At 46.7% G+C, this 17,613-nt stretch overlaps 1 protein-coding gene across 1 annotated transcript; it reads left to right on the top strand.

Moving 5' to 3' along the window:
- The first annotated feature begins 797 nt into the window (after window positions 1-797).
- IL17B (interleukin 17B) lies at window positions 798-7,056 on the top strand. Its single transcript, XM_007943592.2, has 3 exons — window positions 798-818; window positions 4,000-4,289; window positions 6,825-7,056. The coding sequence occupies exons 1-3, from the start codon at window positions 798-800 to the stop codon at window positions 7,054-7,056; spliced, it is 543 nt and encodes a 180-aa protein (XP_007941783.1).
- Window positions 7,057-17,613: the final 10,557 nt, after the last annotated feature.

Here is a 17,613-nt window from a genome sequence, read left to right as displayed (position 1 = left end):
CCATGAAGTCCTCATGGGTCAGCAACCTGGCCCATGTGAGAACACAAGGATTCAGAAACATGTCCAGAGCAGGCTGTAATGGAGCAGAAAAAATTCCAAGAAAAACAGGGTGGTGGGTGGTGGACAGAGCACAAATCCCAGCTTTCTCATCTTTAACTCACTGTGTAACTCTGGACAAGTGCTCTCCTCAGCGAGGCCTCAGTTTCCTCGCCTGTGAACTAGAAGGGTGGGACTCTGGTCTCCAAGGGCTGTTGGGCTCACCTGAGGCTGGCCAAGACTGGAGTGCCTGAGCCTGCTTCCTGGAAGATGAGCCCGTGCCTTGCTGCTGGCCGGCGCACTCCGAGAACATTTGCTCTTCTGACCACCCGACAGTCCGTCCCTCCTCCACCCTCACCCTCTTGCCATCCCCAAAGCAAACGAAGCTGATTGTCTTAGCTGGCTCTGTGGGTGCTGGCTGGGCGGCCAGCCGCAGGCCACAGGCGGAGGTGCCACCCGCTAGAGTCCTGCCAGACACACAGGGCATTGTCCCTTGGTCAACAGCCCCTGGGCACCTCAGCCCGGTTCCTGGCCTGCCCCCACGCCCCTTACCGCCTGCCACTGAGCCAGGCCCAGCCAGCTGGGGGCCAAGGGCTCCCAGTCCACGATGAGCCCACCCACCCACTCCCCCAGCAACCCCCTGTCGAGCTATAATTGCTTCACTCCATCCTGTTGCTGCCATTCTCTCCTCGGCGCAGGCATCTGGGGTTCCAGGCGGGCAGCAGCTGCAGGCCGACTGACTGGCGGCCTGGCTCAGGGGGATGGATTGGCCGCACAACCTGGTACGTGGCACTTCCCCACCCCCACCCCCCACCCCCTGTCCCCATGCCTTCTGAGGGCCTGAGTGTTTTGTTTTCTTTCATATTGATTAATGGCTGCCTCTGTTTTGGCCTGCATTCTGCAGGGGTAAGTTCTCCCTCTGCCCTCTCCACAGGACAAGGAAGAAACAGACGGCCTCAGGGCCTGCTGCTTCGGGCAGTAGCTCAGGCTTCTGACCTGGGCCCAGCCTGTCCACACAAGCCCTATCTGTCAGACCAGAGGCAACAGGGGAGATGGGTCCTGGGATCTGGGTTGTGTGACCTTGGGCAAGTCCTTCTGTTTCTGTTTCCTGCTGCAAAGTGAGGGTGGGGAACTTTGATTCTATTCTGGGTTTCTCAGAGCAGAGAGCCAGAGTTTAAGAACATCACGTGAGAATCTCAGAAGAGAAAGCCTATTGTTAGTGAGACATTTTTGTGCACCAGAATCTAGGACCAAAAAGGAAGAATTTAGTGACTTGAATTGCTGTCACTGATTTTGTGCCAGGTAGTGGCTCTGCCAAGAGGGGCAATGCTGGAACTTGTTTTCAAGGTTCAAGACCTATTGCGGAGCCTGGAAATATCAGGCACGGGCCATGCCGGATACGGTGCAGGTACGGAGCCTGAAGAGATTTTGTGGGAGATAAAGCTTACTTAGAGGCTCCTCTGTTCTGACCAGCTCTGGCTCCTGCCCATGTCCAGTCCTGGCCTTTCCCTCCCAGCTTCCTGAAGAGTCTAGGTTCTGCTCGGCCCCTGAGTCAGCCACTATGGGAGCCAGAGGCTTCCCTGAGGCTCCAGGGTCTGGGAAGGCAGAAGCAGGATGGCAGTGGGTGAGGGTGGTGTGAGTAGGTGAGGAGTGGACCGGGGATGGGATAGGCAGAGGGCCAGGGATGGGGGAAGGGAGACAGGGAGGAAGAGGAGGACAGGTGTCATGGAGATGAGTCCAAGAAATTAGTTTCGTCCCCGCGACCTGCCTACCTTCTCAACTTCATCTCATACCACTTCTCCCACACACTGTATTTCACCCACACTTGTTTCCTTTCAGCAAAACTTTTCACCAACTCCAATCGCCTCTCCCATTGTTCCCTTGGTCTGTAAGACTTTCAGACTCACTCTGTTTGAAGAGTGAGTCTGAAGTCTGCCTCCTTCTCATCCTTTAAACTTTACCTGACATGTCCCTCTTCAGAAAGCCTTTCCTGGACGACTCCACTACCACAAGAGTAAGCAGGGGGTATAGCTATCCTCTAACTACACCCCTCATTGCATGGTTCCCTCATTGCACTGGTTACTAGTTGGAGTTATGTGTTTGTTTTCTTGTTTGCTGTCTGTTTTCCCACCCAGACTATAAGCTGCAGAAGGACAGGGATAGTGATAGTCATTCATTCACTCAGCAAATGTTTACTAAGTATCTAAGTGCCCTGCACCATATAGACTACCCCCTACACCATCTGCCAAAAAAAAAAAAAAAAAAAACCCAAACACAAAACCATTGCTATTGAGTTGATACTGACTCAGAATGATCCTAGAGGACAGAGTAAGACTGCCTCCATGGGGTTTCCAAGGCTGTAAATCTTTATGGAAGCAGACTGCCACATCTTTCTTCCATGGCATAGCTGGGAGATTTGAACTGCCGACCTTTTTGTTAGCAGCTGAGCATTTAAACACTGTGCCACCAGGGGTCCTAGCATGTAGACACTGGTGATACACGCAATGCCTGCCCTCATGTGGCTTAGTGGAGGACACCCAGATAAAATACATGTAGAAACTGTAAAGCTACAGTCATGTAAGAGAGGTGTTATGAGAGCCCAAGAAGGCCCATGAAGGCAACCCTAAGGAATTAATACGAGAGCTGAGACATGAGTAATTAACAGGCACTTAGAAGGTGGGAAAACTAAAACCAACCAAACTTACTGCCATAGAGTCGGATCTGACTCATAGCAACCCCTCCTTGGGTTTCTGAGTTGGTATCCCTACAGAAGCAGATTGCCTAAACTTTCTTCTGAGTAGGAGCTCTGGTGGTGTAGTGCCTAAGGCATTTGACTGCTAACCAGAAGGCTGGCGGTTCAAACCCACCAGCCACTCCTCGGAAGGAAGGTTGGGCAATCTACTTCCATAATGATACCACCTTGGAAACCCAAGGAGGGGTCGTTACGAGTTGGATCCAACTCCATGGCAGTGAGTTTGGTTCTTCTTTGGTTTCCTTCCGAGGAGTGACTGGTGGGTTTGAACCACCAGCCTTCTGGTTAGCAGTCAAATGCCTTAGGCACTATGCCACCAGAGCTCCTAGAAGGTAGGAGGGGGAAGCAGAATGCTGCAGACAGAGGCATGTGCAAAGTCCCTGTGGCAGGAAGGAACATGGTGAGTGAGAGTAAGGGATTGAGAGAAGGCCAGACACTGAAGAACAGGTATGAGAGAGGGAGGGAGTGAGGTGAGGAGAGAGAGCTCAGCAGGAGCAAGAAGACAAGGACTGGGAACCCTGAGTAGAGAAATTGTTATTTGAAGGCAACGGGAAGTCATCGAAGGGTGTTAAGCAAGAGGGTGACATCATCTAACTTGCATTTCAAATAGCTGTCCTTGGCCATGGTGTGCAGAACTGATTGGAAGAAGCTAGAGTAGATTTTGGGAGATCAGGTAGGAAGCTGTTGAACTGTCTAGGGAAGTAAGGAAGGTGGAGGAGATGGAGAGAAGTGAATGAGTGGGGAGATTTTTAGGAGGTACCATAGTACCTTGGGAGCTCTGGTAGCATAGTGCCTAAGGCACTTGACTGCTAACCAAAAGCTGGTGGTTCAAACCCACCAGCCACTCCTCGGAAGGAAGATGGGACAATCTACTTCTGTAGTGATACTGCCTTGGAAACCCAAGGAGGGGTTGCTATGAGTAGGGTCCGACTCGACGGCACATAACAACAACAACATAGTACCTTAGCGATGAACTGGATGTGGAGGAAGAGAGAGGGAAGTGTCACTGTTGTGTCCTTGATGCCAGTTACAAAGCCTGGTGCAAGTGTCGATATACATGGGTTATGGCCCAGTGGGCCCTGGCCAGGGCATGGCAAGTGAGAGTGGTCAACATAGAGACCTTTCCTCTTCCATCTCACCTCTCTGGGCCCTGAGTCTCAGTCAAGAGAGACCTATCTCTCTCACCTTTGACTTATGGTCTTCCTCCCCAGCTGTTCCTTCTTACCATCTCCATCTTTCTGGTGCTGGGCCAGCCTAGAAACCCCAAAGGCAAGAAGAAGGGGCAAGGGAAACCTGGGCCCCTGGCCCCTGGGCCTCACCAGGCGCCTCTGGACCTGGTGTCATGGGCGAAGCCATATACTCGCATGGAGGAGTATGAGAGGAACCTTGGGGAGATGGTGGCCCAGCTGAGGAACAGCTCTGAGCCAGCCAGGAAGAAATGTGAAGTCAACCTCCAGCTGTGGCTGTCCAACAAGAGGAGCCTGTCACCCTGGGGCTACAGGTAGGTTGGGCTGGGCAGCGGTGGCCAAGCTTTTTATTTGGGAGGGGCCAGAGAGGGGTACCTTACTCATAGTCTCAGTCATTTTAACAGTTAAGACATTGAATTTAGAGGCTTGAGTGGCTGCATTGGACTACTGACTCTACCTCTTATCAGCTGTGTTGCTTTAGGCAAGTCACTTGACCCCTCTGAGCCTGAACTGTAAAAGGAGGTGATAAACCAAAGAAACCAAACTCACTGCCATGGAGTCGGATCTGACTGATAGCATCCCTTCTCACTTTCTCCAGCTCCCACGGTGACTTGTACAAACTTGTTACAGCCTTTCTATGTGGTATTAAGTTGGATGTGCTTATGTTTATCTCTCACACTAGACTGGGACCTTCCCAATCCCTGGATCAGAGTCACCTAAGAAGCTTTTAAAATCCAGATTTCCATGCTCCACCAATATAAATCTCCAGTGCGGAGGTCCAGAAAGCAGTATCTTATATACTTTACATGATTCAAATGCCCTACCCAGTTTGGGAATCAAGACTACTGCCCCTAGATGGCAGAGGTGGTGTTATACCCAGTAGCTCCACTTCTTAGCAAAATGTTTGGCACAGAGAAGAGGCAAATGCATACATGTTGAAGGAATAATGAAGAAATGGACTGACCCTAAAGCATCCTCCCTGACAAACCTTGGCCAAAGATTTCTTAGCCACACAGGTTACATCCTGAGACCGTTCAGTAGAACTTTCTGCAATGATGGGGAGTTCAATAGAGTAGCCACTAGCCTTCTGTGGGTATTGAGTAATTGAAACATGGCTAGTGTGACTGAGGATCTAAATTTTATTAATTTGAATTTGAATATCCACATGTGGCTAGTGGTTACTGTATTGGTCAGCACAGCTCTAGAATGTGACAATTGGAAAGGCCATAAAGGTCCTCCAAGGAGTCCCGGTGGTGCAGTGGTTAAGTGCTCAGCTGCTAACTGAAAGATTGGCAGTTTGAACCCACCAGCTGCTCTGCAGAAAGATGTAGCACTCTTCTTCCATAAAGATTACAGCCTTAGAAACCTTGTGGGACAGTTCTACTCTGTCCTATAGGGTTGCTATATGAGTCAGAATTGACTTGACGGTAGTAGGATTTTGGGTTTTAAAGAGCCTCCAGAGCCAGACTTCTCACTCTTTGTGGTGACCATGGAGATCTGGAGATCTTATGAAAATACAGACCCTGAGTCAGGAGGTCAGGTTTGGGGATCAGAGTCTACATTTTTAACAAGCTCCCAGGTGATACTGATACTCCATGTTCACAGACTGAGTTCACCCCACAACACAGACACATTAAGCAGGCGAGGAAGCTGAGGCATAGAGAAGGAAAGGTCACCAAGAAAGTCCCCATATTTGAAGTTCCATGAGGCACCAGGAGGGAACATGTCTGTTCTATTCATCAGTGAATACTTAATGCTAGGATGGAATCAGTCAAATGTGGGCGTGTAAAAATATTTGCTCAATGAATGGAGACCGAATCAAAATAGAACCCAGGACTCGTGAACTTCTCTTCCAATGGGCATCAGGTATCAATGTGGTTATTTCCCACGGATTAAGTTGCCTAAGAATTTAAACAAGCGGGAGGGTCAGGGAGGCAGAGTAAGGGCTTCTCTGGACCTGTACAGCACAATGCAGTACTAGGATGGGGCTCTTACCAGATGAAAAAGGAACTAAAATCAAACCCCTCTCTATGCAGTTGATTGTCTCCTGTCAACCCATGTATCATAGAGCAGAACTCCTCCAACCTTTACGGAAGCAGATAGCCAGGCCTTTCTTCCACAATGCTGCTGACTGGGTTCCAAAGGCCAACCTTTAGGTTAGCAGCAGGGCTTCCAATCAGTTCATTCTGGTTTGACCCCTTGCTGAGAGTTTGAATTTCCACTCCCCTTCTTCCTCTCCCCACCCCCACGATAGACTGAATCATAATCTACATTTTAACAAGATCCCCAGGTGATTCATATAGCTCCTCACGTGAAAACCGCACCACCCATGGACTTTGGATGAAAAGGGAAGGTGGGTAAATATTGGTTCCTGACCACTTGATGACCCTGAACCTGGGTAACCATTGGGTTGCCTTTCAGGACCTTCAATCTTCTATTTTTTTTTTTTTTCATCACAAACACGGAGTTGATTACTGCCCCGCTTCCAGTTACAGCATGGTCTTGCTGCTGAATCAAAACTCTAGTTAAACCTATTAAAAAAAAATCGCTCTCAGTGGACTCTGATTCATAGCGACCCTATAGGGCAGAGCAGAACTGCCCCATAGGGTTTCCAAGCAAAGCTGGCTGCCGCATCTTTCTCCCTTGGAGCCACTGGTGGGTTCCGCTGATCGTTCAGTTAGCAGCCCAGCGCTCAACCAGTACGCCACCAGGACGTCTTAAACTCTGGTTACGGGTAAAAACAACCAACCAACAAACCTCACTTAGGAACGGGTGGGGGCGTGGTGAGTGCGCCAATGTTATCTTTTCCAATCCATTTCCGTGCTGTGCTCTCTTCCCCCTCCCTGCAGCATCAACCACGACCCGAGCCGCATCCCTGTGGACCTGCCGGAGGCGCGGTGCCTGTGCCTGGGCTGCGTGAACCCCTTCACCATGCAGGAGGACCGCAGCATGGTGAGCGTGCCGGTGTTCAGCCAGGTGCCGGTGCGCCGCCGCCTCTGCCCGCCGCCGCCGCGCGCCGGGCCCTGCCGCCAGCGTGCAGTCATGGAGACCATCGCTGTGGGCTGCACTTGCATCTTCTGAACCCAGACGGCTGGCCGGCTGGCAGAGTCCGTGCCCAGGCCCTGAGCCAAGCGGGCAACCAGAGACCGTCCTCCCTGCGTCCCCGTGCCAATCAGGCCAATGAAAAGTAAAGGCTGTCTTTTGTAAAGCAAGCCTTTGGATTTGATCCTTGTGGCTCCAAAGCCAAAACCAAGGTGGGGGTAGTAGGTCCCTGGGAGGTAGATTTCACATCAGTACAAGGGAGAATTTTCCAGCACTCCAACGCTGATAGAGGCTGTTAAAAATACTGCATTCATTTCTACATTTAGGACAGGTCCATACTTAGAGTTATAAATTATAAGGTTATCGTTCAGCCGTACAATTGTAACTTGGCTGGTATAAACCAATATAGAAGTTAACAAGAGCTAACTGTATCTAATTAGATTAAGTCAAGGATCTTTGGAAATGGGTTCTTTCTATTTCCTTTTATTTTTTGTAAAAATATACATGACAAAACATACACCCATGCAACATTTTTACATGCACAGTTCAATGACATTGGTTACATTGTTTGCATTGTGTCATCATTCTATCTCCATCCATATGGTTTTACCACCATTAATTTAGGCTTTCTGCCCTCTAACTTCTCCTCTGTGTTTTAAAGTTATTGTTGTCAAGTTTAGTACAGATAATTGTTTAAAAGAGAGCATTTTTCAAGATGAACATCCTTTACTAGTTGAGCTACACTGTTGTTGTTTAAAGATGTCTTCACTGAAATAATTTCAGTTCAAGGTTTAAAGATTATCTCAGGGTAATAGATTAGGGGGTTCCCTCAATCCCAATAGGTCCTGTAAGAATCTGAATTTTTTTCCCACATCCTGGAAACAGAGTCTTTTGAAGCAGTGAGCATCTTGTCTCTGGAGGTGGCAAACTAAAGCTGAGCTTCCCAAAGATATCATGGAGGAGATTCCTGCTCTGGTGGCAGAAGGGATCTATAAGCCCTCTTGCAACTCCGAGTTTCTCTGCATTTCACACTTAGACTCAGAGAAGGACTTGTGGGTTGCCAAAGAACAAGAGTTTTTAACCTGGGCCAGTGAGGCCCCAAGATTTTCATGTGAATGTGTGTTTTTCTGAACCAAGAATCCCTGGCTTTGAGCAGATGCTGAAGTTGAGAAGCACTGATGTGGATTACTCTTCAATCTGGCCTGATGCTCAAGGGACCCGGTTAGATGGTTTGCTGCTATCAATGGTTCTCAAACTGCAGCGAGCATCACAATCATGTACAGGGCTTGTTAAAACTCAGATTGCTGGGCCCCACCCCCAGAGTCTCTGATTTAATAGGTTCTGGATGAGGGCTGAAACTTTGAATTTCCAACAGGTTCCCAGGTGACTCTGATGCCGTTGGTTTTGGGGCCACACTTCTGAGAACCATTGCCTTACATCAAGACACTTTGCTGATCAAAAAAGGCAATGTAGACAAACTATTCTGGCTCTTGACCCCTAAAGGCAAACTCCCCCCAACGCCCCCTACTCCATCAGCCTCTTGAAATTCAATCCTCCCTTGGCCTTCCTAGCCACTGCAGCAAATCCTAAACCAGCTGTTCTGGGGTCTAAAAATACCTTGCTTCCCCAAGACAGCTGAGGGGCTCAGGCTATTTTCTGAGGGTAAGAATAGCTAATACTTTAGAGTTAATTTCAATTAAATAGCCACCAGCCCAGTAAAAGAATGCTTCACTTGACTCTTCTACCTTCAGTGCTTAAAGCAGCTTTAGGTCTGAATGTTTTAAGGATCTAATTCATGAAAGGCCAATGGTTAGGTATGTGCCTGTTTGGTGTGGTGAGAAACTTACCTTTTTTGGTATTGTTCTAGAGTGGACACTGGTTAAAATTACTCCAGGAAGTTTCGGCCTGATTCCAGACACATGGAAAACAGACTTCATGTGCCAGCCCATGCTGATCCCTTCAGCAGCCGCTTCTCTTCCCTGGGGGATGTGCCTCTCAGAGGTCCACACAGCCTGTTCCTGCAGGTTTTGAAATTCTAGCCCCATGCAAGGGGCCCCACAGCCCCCAAGGCCTTATGGTGGGATGGACCTTGGGAAGTACTGAGTTGCAAGGGGTTGCTCCCAGTCTTGGGAGATCCCATTGCCCTAAGGAAACTCCTTCTTATTGTAGGAGGGTGCTGTCCTACTCCTATCTGAGCATCAGACACACAATAGCCACTTGTCATTGAGTCGTTTTCCAACTCCAGGTGTGACTAGGATTATCAGAACAGAACTCTGCTCCATAGAGCTTTCATGGCTGACTTCTTCTCTTCTCCCATCTCAAGCAGAAATGGAAATTATTGGAAAAATAATGTATCCGAGGGAAACTGTTTTAGGGTGCCGAATACATTTTCTATCTTGATCTGGGTGGTGATTTCACATATCAACTGCATACTTATGATTTATGTACTTTGTAAAGTCATACTTCAATTTTTGTTTAAAGTAAATTAAAACTGGAAAATCTGGAAAAGTAAACTTGGAAAATAAGCAGACACAAGGGGTTCCATGGTCAGAATGACAGCAATCAAGGTATGATCTGTCACCATTACCACCAAACACAGCCCACGTGCACCACTGGAGCTGATAATAAGTCATCTCTTCTTTGCATCATTCCTGATTCAAAGTCACTGAAGGATCAGATTTGCTGAAATTGGGCCATACAACTTGTGCCCCAGCTTCCAGGAATCAGCAATTAACAATTAGCTAGTTTGGCTATCATCCTTTCCCTGAAACTCACATATTTGTACATATTATGAATATAAGAAGGGGATTCAGATACTGAGCAAGTCAAACTGGCAAATGTCTACAACACTTCCCTAGTCTTCATCCCACCCAGTTGCCCCAAAATGGAGTCCTTCACACACACATACACATACACACACACACACACTTTCAACCCATCAACAGTTCTGGCTACTATATATCCTGACACTGCACTTTGTCACTGCTAGCACCCTGTCCAAACCACCATAATCTCTCAGTCTCTTCCTGTTTCATCTTTTTGTTCTTTCTCTTCCCTCTCCATACCCACAACCCATTCTATCCATAGAAGCAAAGATCATTTTTTAAAAGATAAAATCATTTCCTAGGCCATTTCCCTTGCTCCCTGTGGTCTAGTGACACTGAACATTTTTTCAGTTCCTCTAATGTTTAGACTTTGTTCTTATCCTTAAGGTCTTTGCTCTTGGCATTCCCTTTGTCTAGGAAGTTCTTTCCAGATCTTACTTGGGTAGTTCCTTTTTTGTCACTCACTTTTTTGTTCACATGTCACTTCCGGGAGGCTGCCTGAAAAGGTTAGTCAGTAATCTGCTAATTTTCTTTTTCTCTATCTCCAGCTCCATTGTTTCTTTTTCTTGCTCATGAATTTTTTTTGCGCTGCTCCACATATTCCAGATTCTTGACTTCTCTTTCAAAGTAGTAGTTAACACTTGCCATCTCATTGGAGGAAGGGTAACTTAATGTCCAAGGAATTATGTACTAATATATATAATAATCAGTTATGGTTATAAATTGTTGCTTAGCAGAAAGGATCCAGGGTTTGATGTAGGTGATCATTGTTATGCAGATATTTCATGACTAGGCCGGTTCATGGGTTTTCTCCAGAAGGTCCCAGATATCAATGTATCCATCTTCTCAGCTGATATAGAAAACTCTAGGCCTTGTCAGGGACCAGTGCCCTAAGGTGTGCCTTTTTGGTGTGCAGCATGACTGAAGTAGGGGTCCAATCATAACACCTTCTTTCCAGATATCATGGCTGACTTTTCAGAAGCAGATTGCCAGGCCTTTCTTCTGAGGTAGCTCTGGACAGGTTCAAATCCCTAACCTTTTGGTCGGTAACCCAGTGCTTAACTGTTTGTACCACCCAGGGACTCCAAATGTTCACCAGTAGAGGACTTACTAATTATGGCACATCTATTAACAAAGATGTTATAGATATGCATGCTTTGATTGAAAAGGTATCTATAATAAATCGAGTGAAAAATGTGAGGTGACAAAAAATATTTATGACCCTAATGTTTAACATAGGAGCTCTGGTAGCATAGTGCCTAAGGTGCTTGACTGCTAACCAGAAGGCTGGCGGTTCAAACCCACCAGCCACTCCTCCGAAGGAAGATGGGGCAATCTACTTCCGCAGTGATACTGCCTCGGAAACCCAAGGAGGGGACGCTATGCGTTGGGTCCGACTCGATGGCACATAACAACAACAATGTTTAACACACAGTATTGTTGTTGTTAGGTGCCACTGAGGCGCCTCTGACTCACAGTGAATTGTGCTCATAGAACAACAGAACAAAACGCTGCCCAGTCCGACCCCATCCTCATAATCCTTGCTATACCTGAGTCCATCGTTGCAGCCATTGTGTCAATCCATCTCATTGAGGGCCTTCCCCTTTTTTGCTGACCCTCCACTTTACCAAGCATGATATCTTCTCCAGAGAATGGCCCCTGTTACATGAGCAAAGTAGGTGAGATGAAGTCTGGCCATTCTTGCTTCCAAGGTGCATTCCGGCTGCACTTCGTCCAGGACAGATTTGTTATTTCTTCTGGCAGTCCATGGTACTTTCATTTCAGTATTCTTCACCAACACCACAACTTAAAAATGTCAACTCTTTTTTGATCTTCCATATTCATTGTCCAGCTTTCACATGCATATAAGGTGATTGAAAATACTATGGCTTGGGTTAGGCACACCTTAGTCTTCAAAGAGACATCTGTGCTCTTCAGCAGTTTAAAGAGGTCTTTTGCAGAAGATTTGCCCAATGCAATATGACATCTGATTTCTTGCCTGCTGCTTCCATTGGTGCTGATTGTGGGCCCAAGTAATAGGAAATCTTTGACAATTTCAATCTTTTCTCCATTTATTTGTCCGTTGTAAGGATTTTCATTTTATGTTGAGGTGTAATCCATACTGCAGACTGTAGTCTTTAATCATCAGTAAGTGCTTCAAGTCCTCTTCACTTTCAGCAAGCAAAGTTGTGTCTGCGTATCACAGGTCATTTATGAGTTGTCCTCCAGTCCTGATGCTACTATGTTCTTCTTCATATAGTCCAGCTTCTCAGGTTATTTGTTCAGCATAGAAATTGACTAAGTATGGTTAAAGGATACAACCCTGGCACATACCCTTTCTGATTTTAAACCATGCAGTATCTCCTTGTTCTGTTCGAACGACAGCCTCCTGGTGTATGTGCACACAGTAACTGCTCAATAAATGCCAAAAACAAAATCCAAACTCACTGCCGTTGAGTTGGAGCTGACTCATAGCGACCCCTCCTTGGGTTTCTGAGGTAGTATCACTACAGAAGTAGATTGCTTAACCTTCCTTCTAAGGAGTGGCTGGTGGGTTTGAACCACCAGCCTTCTGGTTAGCAGTCAAATGCCTTAGGCACTATGCCACCAGAGCTCCTCAATTAATGCCAGTTAGTGTTAAATGAATGACTTTCCCTCTTTCTGAGCTTCAAGTTCCTCATCTGAAATATGAGCAGATGGGATTTAGGGACCTCAGAGATGTTTCCAGTTTTACCTTTCTGATAGTTAGCAGCTAGGCCTCGGGAGCCTGGGTTAGTAGCTGGCATGAGCCCAAGGCCCAGACCAGTCAGGCAAGTCCCAGCTGGTCCTTTCCAGGTTTAAAAGCAGTGGCAGGGAGTTCAGGGCCTTCAGTTGTTGTTCTTAGGTGCTGTCGTGTTGTCTCTGACTCATAGCAGCCCTATGCACAGCAGAATGAAACACTGCCTGGTCCTGTGCCAGCTCCACAATCCCTACTATACTGAGGCCATCGTTGTAGCCACTGTGTCAATCCATCTTGTTGAGGGCCTTCAGAGAGCTGAATTAACACCAGGCCCCAGCATCACCTTTGGTCTATGTGTGTTTCCTGTTTTCCACTCTCTAGTGAGAAAGTCTCCACTTTATGAGAGCAGGGGCCTCATCTACCCTGCTCAGTACTGAATCCTCAGCACCAGAACCATACCCAGCACAAAGCGCGGGCGTGGTGCTTAGTGAATGGAAGAATGCACAGAGGCCTTCAAGGGGAGCCCAAGATTTGCCTCTAGGTCCCTCTGTTGGATCCTCACTGATGGGTCAGGAGCAAGGCAACCCTTCCAACACCACCCTCTCTCCCTGCTCCCACTCTATACCCACCTTATGCAGTGCCACCCCCTTCATCCCCCATCTTTGTTGCTGTTGTTGTTAGGTGCCGTCGGGTCGGCCCTGACTCATAGCAACCCTGTGTACAACAGAACATAGGTTCCTAGGTGGTACAAATGTTTTGCACTGTAAGTGCTAACCTAAAGGTTGGCAGTTTGAACCCACCCAGCACTACTGTGGAACATAGGTTTGGTGATCTGCTTCGGTTAAGATTACAGTCAAGAAAACTTTGTGGAGCACAGTTTTACTCGATGGCAACTAACAACAACATCCACCTGCCCTGTTGTTGTTGTTGTTATGTGTTGTCGAGTCAGACCCGACTCATAGCGACCCCTCCTTGCGTTTCCGAGGCAGTATCACTATGGAAGTAGATTGCCCCATTTTCCTTCTGAGTGGCTGGTGGGTTTCAACCGTCAGCCTTCTGGTTAGCAGTCAAGTGTCTTAGGCACTATGCTACCAGAGCTCCTTCCACCTGCCCTAGAGTGCTATAATTTTGCTTGGATCATCTACTCTAAGGGTAGAGTGCCTCTGAGGAGTTTAAAAGGCCTAACACCGTGCACCCAGAACTACTGAGGGGGGACATTGGTGGCTCAGTGGCAGTATCTGTGCCTTCCATTGGTTAAGTCTTGGCCAATGCACCTCATAAGCAGCCACCACCTAAATAGAGGGTTGTGTGTTGCTATACCACTGAGTGAGTTTCAATGGAGCTTCCAGACTAAGAAAGACTATGGAGAAAGGCTTGGCGTTCTACTTCCAGAAACTAGCTGGTGAAAACCCTATGGATCACAACAATCCAATCCACAATGGATCATGGGGATAGTGCAGGCCTGGGCAGCATTTTGTTTCATTGGTTATGGGGTTCCCATGAGTTGGGGGCCAGTCGGATGACAGCTAACAACAATAGGACTACTAGGATGAATGTAGCCTTTTCCCTGTTTTGTTTGGTAGATTATAGGGCTCCCACTGCCTTTGCAAATGCTCTCTCTTCTTCTAGGAGGCTCTGGGGTCTTAGGTGCTTCTGTCCTGGCCTGAAAAGGCTAGGGTAGGTCCTAGGGCAAATGCTCCTGCTGGGTCCCCTGTTCCATTCTGCTGCCTTCAGGAATCTTTGTGAGCAAAGAGGTGGTAAGAACCAACTCTCAGGGTTGGACTTGGGGAAGCACGTGGCATGGGCATTTTGGCTGGCTTTGGTTCCGAGCTGTTTAGGTCTCCCCACCTAGGCAGTGGAGGTATCTGAAGGATACAGACAGGTGTAGCACAGTCATGCTGGGCCTGGGGCCAAAGCCTAGCTGAAGATTGAGGATCAAGCATAGCCAATTATTTGCATCTTCTAAGCACAAATCCTTTTTAGGGTCTGAAGGAAGGGGTGATTATCTAGGATGAGTTTTGTATTGTCCACTGTCCTCTGGCCCAATATCATCAATTGCACCATGAAAGTCCATGCCATCTTCATTTCAAACTCAAACCATCAAAGGATACTACTACACACTTTGATTTCACTGGACTTGGGGGGAGTAAGGAGGAAATAGCCTTATCCTTTCTGAGGTTGACAGTGTGGCTCTTCCTTCCATTCCTTTCCCACCCCTCCAACCTTGTAGTTGTTGTTGTTGTTAGATGCTGCCAAGTTGATTTACACTCATAGTGACCCTATGTACAACAGAACAAAATACTGCCTGGTCCTGTGCTATCCTCACAATCCTTGCTGTACTTGAGCCTATCGTTGCAGCCATTTTGTAGTCCATCTCATAGATGATCTTATCCTTTTTCGCTGACCCTATACCAATCATGATATCCTTCTCCAGGGACTGTTCACTTCTGACAACATGACCAAAGTAGGTGGCCATTCTTGCTTCCAAGAAGCATTCCAGCTGCACTTCTTCTGGGACAGATTTTTTTGTTCTTCTGGCAGTATTCTTCGCCAACACCACAATTCAAAAGTATCAATTCTTCTGTGATCTTCCTTATTCACTGTCCAGCTTTCACAAGCCTATGAGGCTATTGAAAATACCATGGCTTGGGTCAGGTGCAACTTAGCCTTCAAAGTGACATCTTTGCTCTGTAATACTTTTAAGAAGTGTTTTGTACCTTGTAGTTTAGATGAAACTAATTCTGCTCTGGGGAGTGGGACTTGGCTCTTCTAAGTCAATCATTGTAATCTCATCCTTCTTGCCACAGTGATTGGTTCAGAATCTAAGACATAAGCTACTAGACATGTGCCATTCTCCCGGCCACAGGAATTGGTTCAAGAGTGGCTCAATTGGGCCCGTGGCTTGGGACCATGGTCATGGGGTATATCAAGCTCAATTGGCATAACATACAACACACAAACGTGTCACATTCTCCTTTGGTGAGTAGTGGCCGTGTCTTAAAAGCTTGTGAGTGGCCATCTAAGATGCAACAACTGGTCTCTCATCATCTGGAGCAAACAAGAGTGAAGAAAAGCAAGGACACATGGAAACAATTAGTCCAAAGGACTGGGGATGATGGGAACCTCAGTCTACATGACCCTGAGGCCAGAAGAACTAGATGGTGCCTGGCTAACAATGTCAACCACTCAGAAAGGGATCAAAATTAGAGATCCTGGATAGAGTGGGAGAAAATGTAGAACAAAACTCAAAATCATAAGAAAGGCCAGGCTCACTGGCCTGACAGAGACTGCAGAAACACCTGAGACCATGGCCCTTAGTCACCCTTTGGACCTGAAATTGAGCTGACTCCTGTAGCTTGCAGCCTAACAACCAACAGGCCTACAAGGTAAATAATTACACCAGCTAGGTACACTCCTGAGAACAATCAATCAGAGAGATCAGAAAGGCAGCATTTTTACAGGAAGCTTGCTCGGATGGCAGGAATGTATAGAAAAGGACACAGGAAAAAGGTAACCATTGGGAAGAAGTGGGAAGGGAGTTGTTACATTGTGAGGCATGTAGACAATGTCAAGAAGCAAAATGTATATCAACTATTGAATAAAAAATGAATCTGTTCTGTAAACTTTCACTTAAATCATAGTAATAATAATAATAATAATAATAAGTGGCTCAATTGATCCAGAGCTCAGTGGTTCAGTAGTTGTGGGAGAAAATTCTCCCACACTGGGAGCTATCGGCAGCCATCTTTGACCAAGAGAGAAGTAATGGGGCTAGAGATTGCACAGTGCTTGGATGCTTACCCTATGGTTGGACTTTAAATTATGATAACCAATAAAAACTTCTCATTGCTTATACCAACTTGAATTAGATTTTCTACTACTTTAACAAGCGAATGCTAATCACACATTAAAAGCACCTTGGTGGAATGAAAATGATTTCTGTGACAGTTTGGGCTTCCACCTACATGAAGGGCATTTTGCTCCATGCTGAATTCATTAATCTTTATTTTTTTTTATTGTGATTTGGGTGGAAATTTACAGAGCAAATTCACTTTTCATACAGCAGTTCACATATACTTTGTCTCATGAGTTTGACTACAATTTACCCCAATGCAACAGCTCCCCTCCCACTTCCTCCCGATAGTTACCTCTTCCCTGTGTCCATCCCTCCATACACTCCTGCCCCCTGAGCTGTCTCCCTATACATTCTTTTTCCCATGATTTTTCTCTCCAAGGAGTATATCTACCTTAGGTAAATTCAACTCATTAATCTTAAGGAGAATCAGGAGCTCCAGATTTGAGCTCTGATCTATGAACTCACCAGAAGATCTTGGGCAAGTTATTTCCTCACTTTGGGCTTTTATGTCTATATCTGCAGAGGGAAATCAGCTGGATAAGCTCTGGGATCTGCTCCTGTTAGAAAAGCTGAATTAGGGTCATTTGACAGTTTTCTTTCCTCCCAAGCCTCTCCTCCTGAGCCTGATTTAGCAGGTCTAGGTGGAACTTGAAGGAGCCCTGGTGGCACAGTGGTTAAGCATTTGGCTGCTAACCAAAACGATGGCAGTTCAAACTCACCAGCAGCTCCTTAGGAGAAAGATATAGCAGGATGCTTCTGTAAAGATTTACAGCCTTGGAAACTCTATGGGGAAGTTCTACTCTGTCCTGTAGGGTCCCTATGAGTTGGAATTGACTTGATAGCAACAGGTGGTAGTGGGTGAGACTTGGGAATCTGCATCTTTATCTAAACACGACCCCCTTATTTCTCCAGGAGGTTCTGAGGCGGTGGTTCATCCATACTTGCTGAGTGCTCTGTCCTCAGTCCTTCCATTATCTTCCTTTACAGAAAGGAACAGGTCCAAAAAGAATGAAAAAGATTCTTACTTCATTTTCCAAAACTGCTCATCTTTAAAGTTTTCTAGAAATAAAATAAAGCAAAGCATAACTTTCCTTCCCTTTCAAACTAGTGTCAGAGAAAGCACCAGGTTAACCTCTGAACTCCATCCCAACACCTTTTCATCCTTTTCTCTCCTAGGGTGAATGTTTGGGGGTGAG

The sequence above is a fragment of the Orycteropus afer genome, unplaced genomic scaffold, assembly GCF_000298275.1.
Source record: "Orycteropus afer afer isolate SDZICR_OR568_19922 unplaced genomic scaffold, OryAfe1.0 scaffold00110, whole genome shotgun sequence".
Classification (NCBI taxonomy): Eukaryota; Metazoa; Chordata; class Mammalia; order Tubulidentata; family Orycteropodidae; genus Orycteropus; species Orycteropus afer.
Note: the sequence above shows the minus strand (reverse complement) of the source record. Positions and strands in the feature narration are given on the sequence as shown.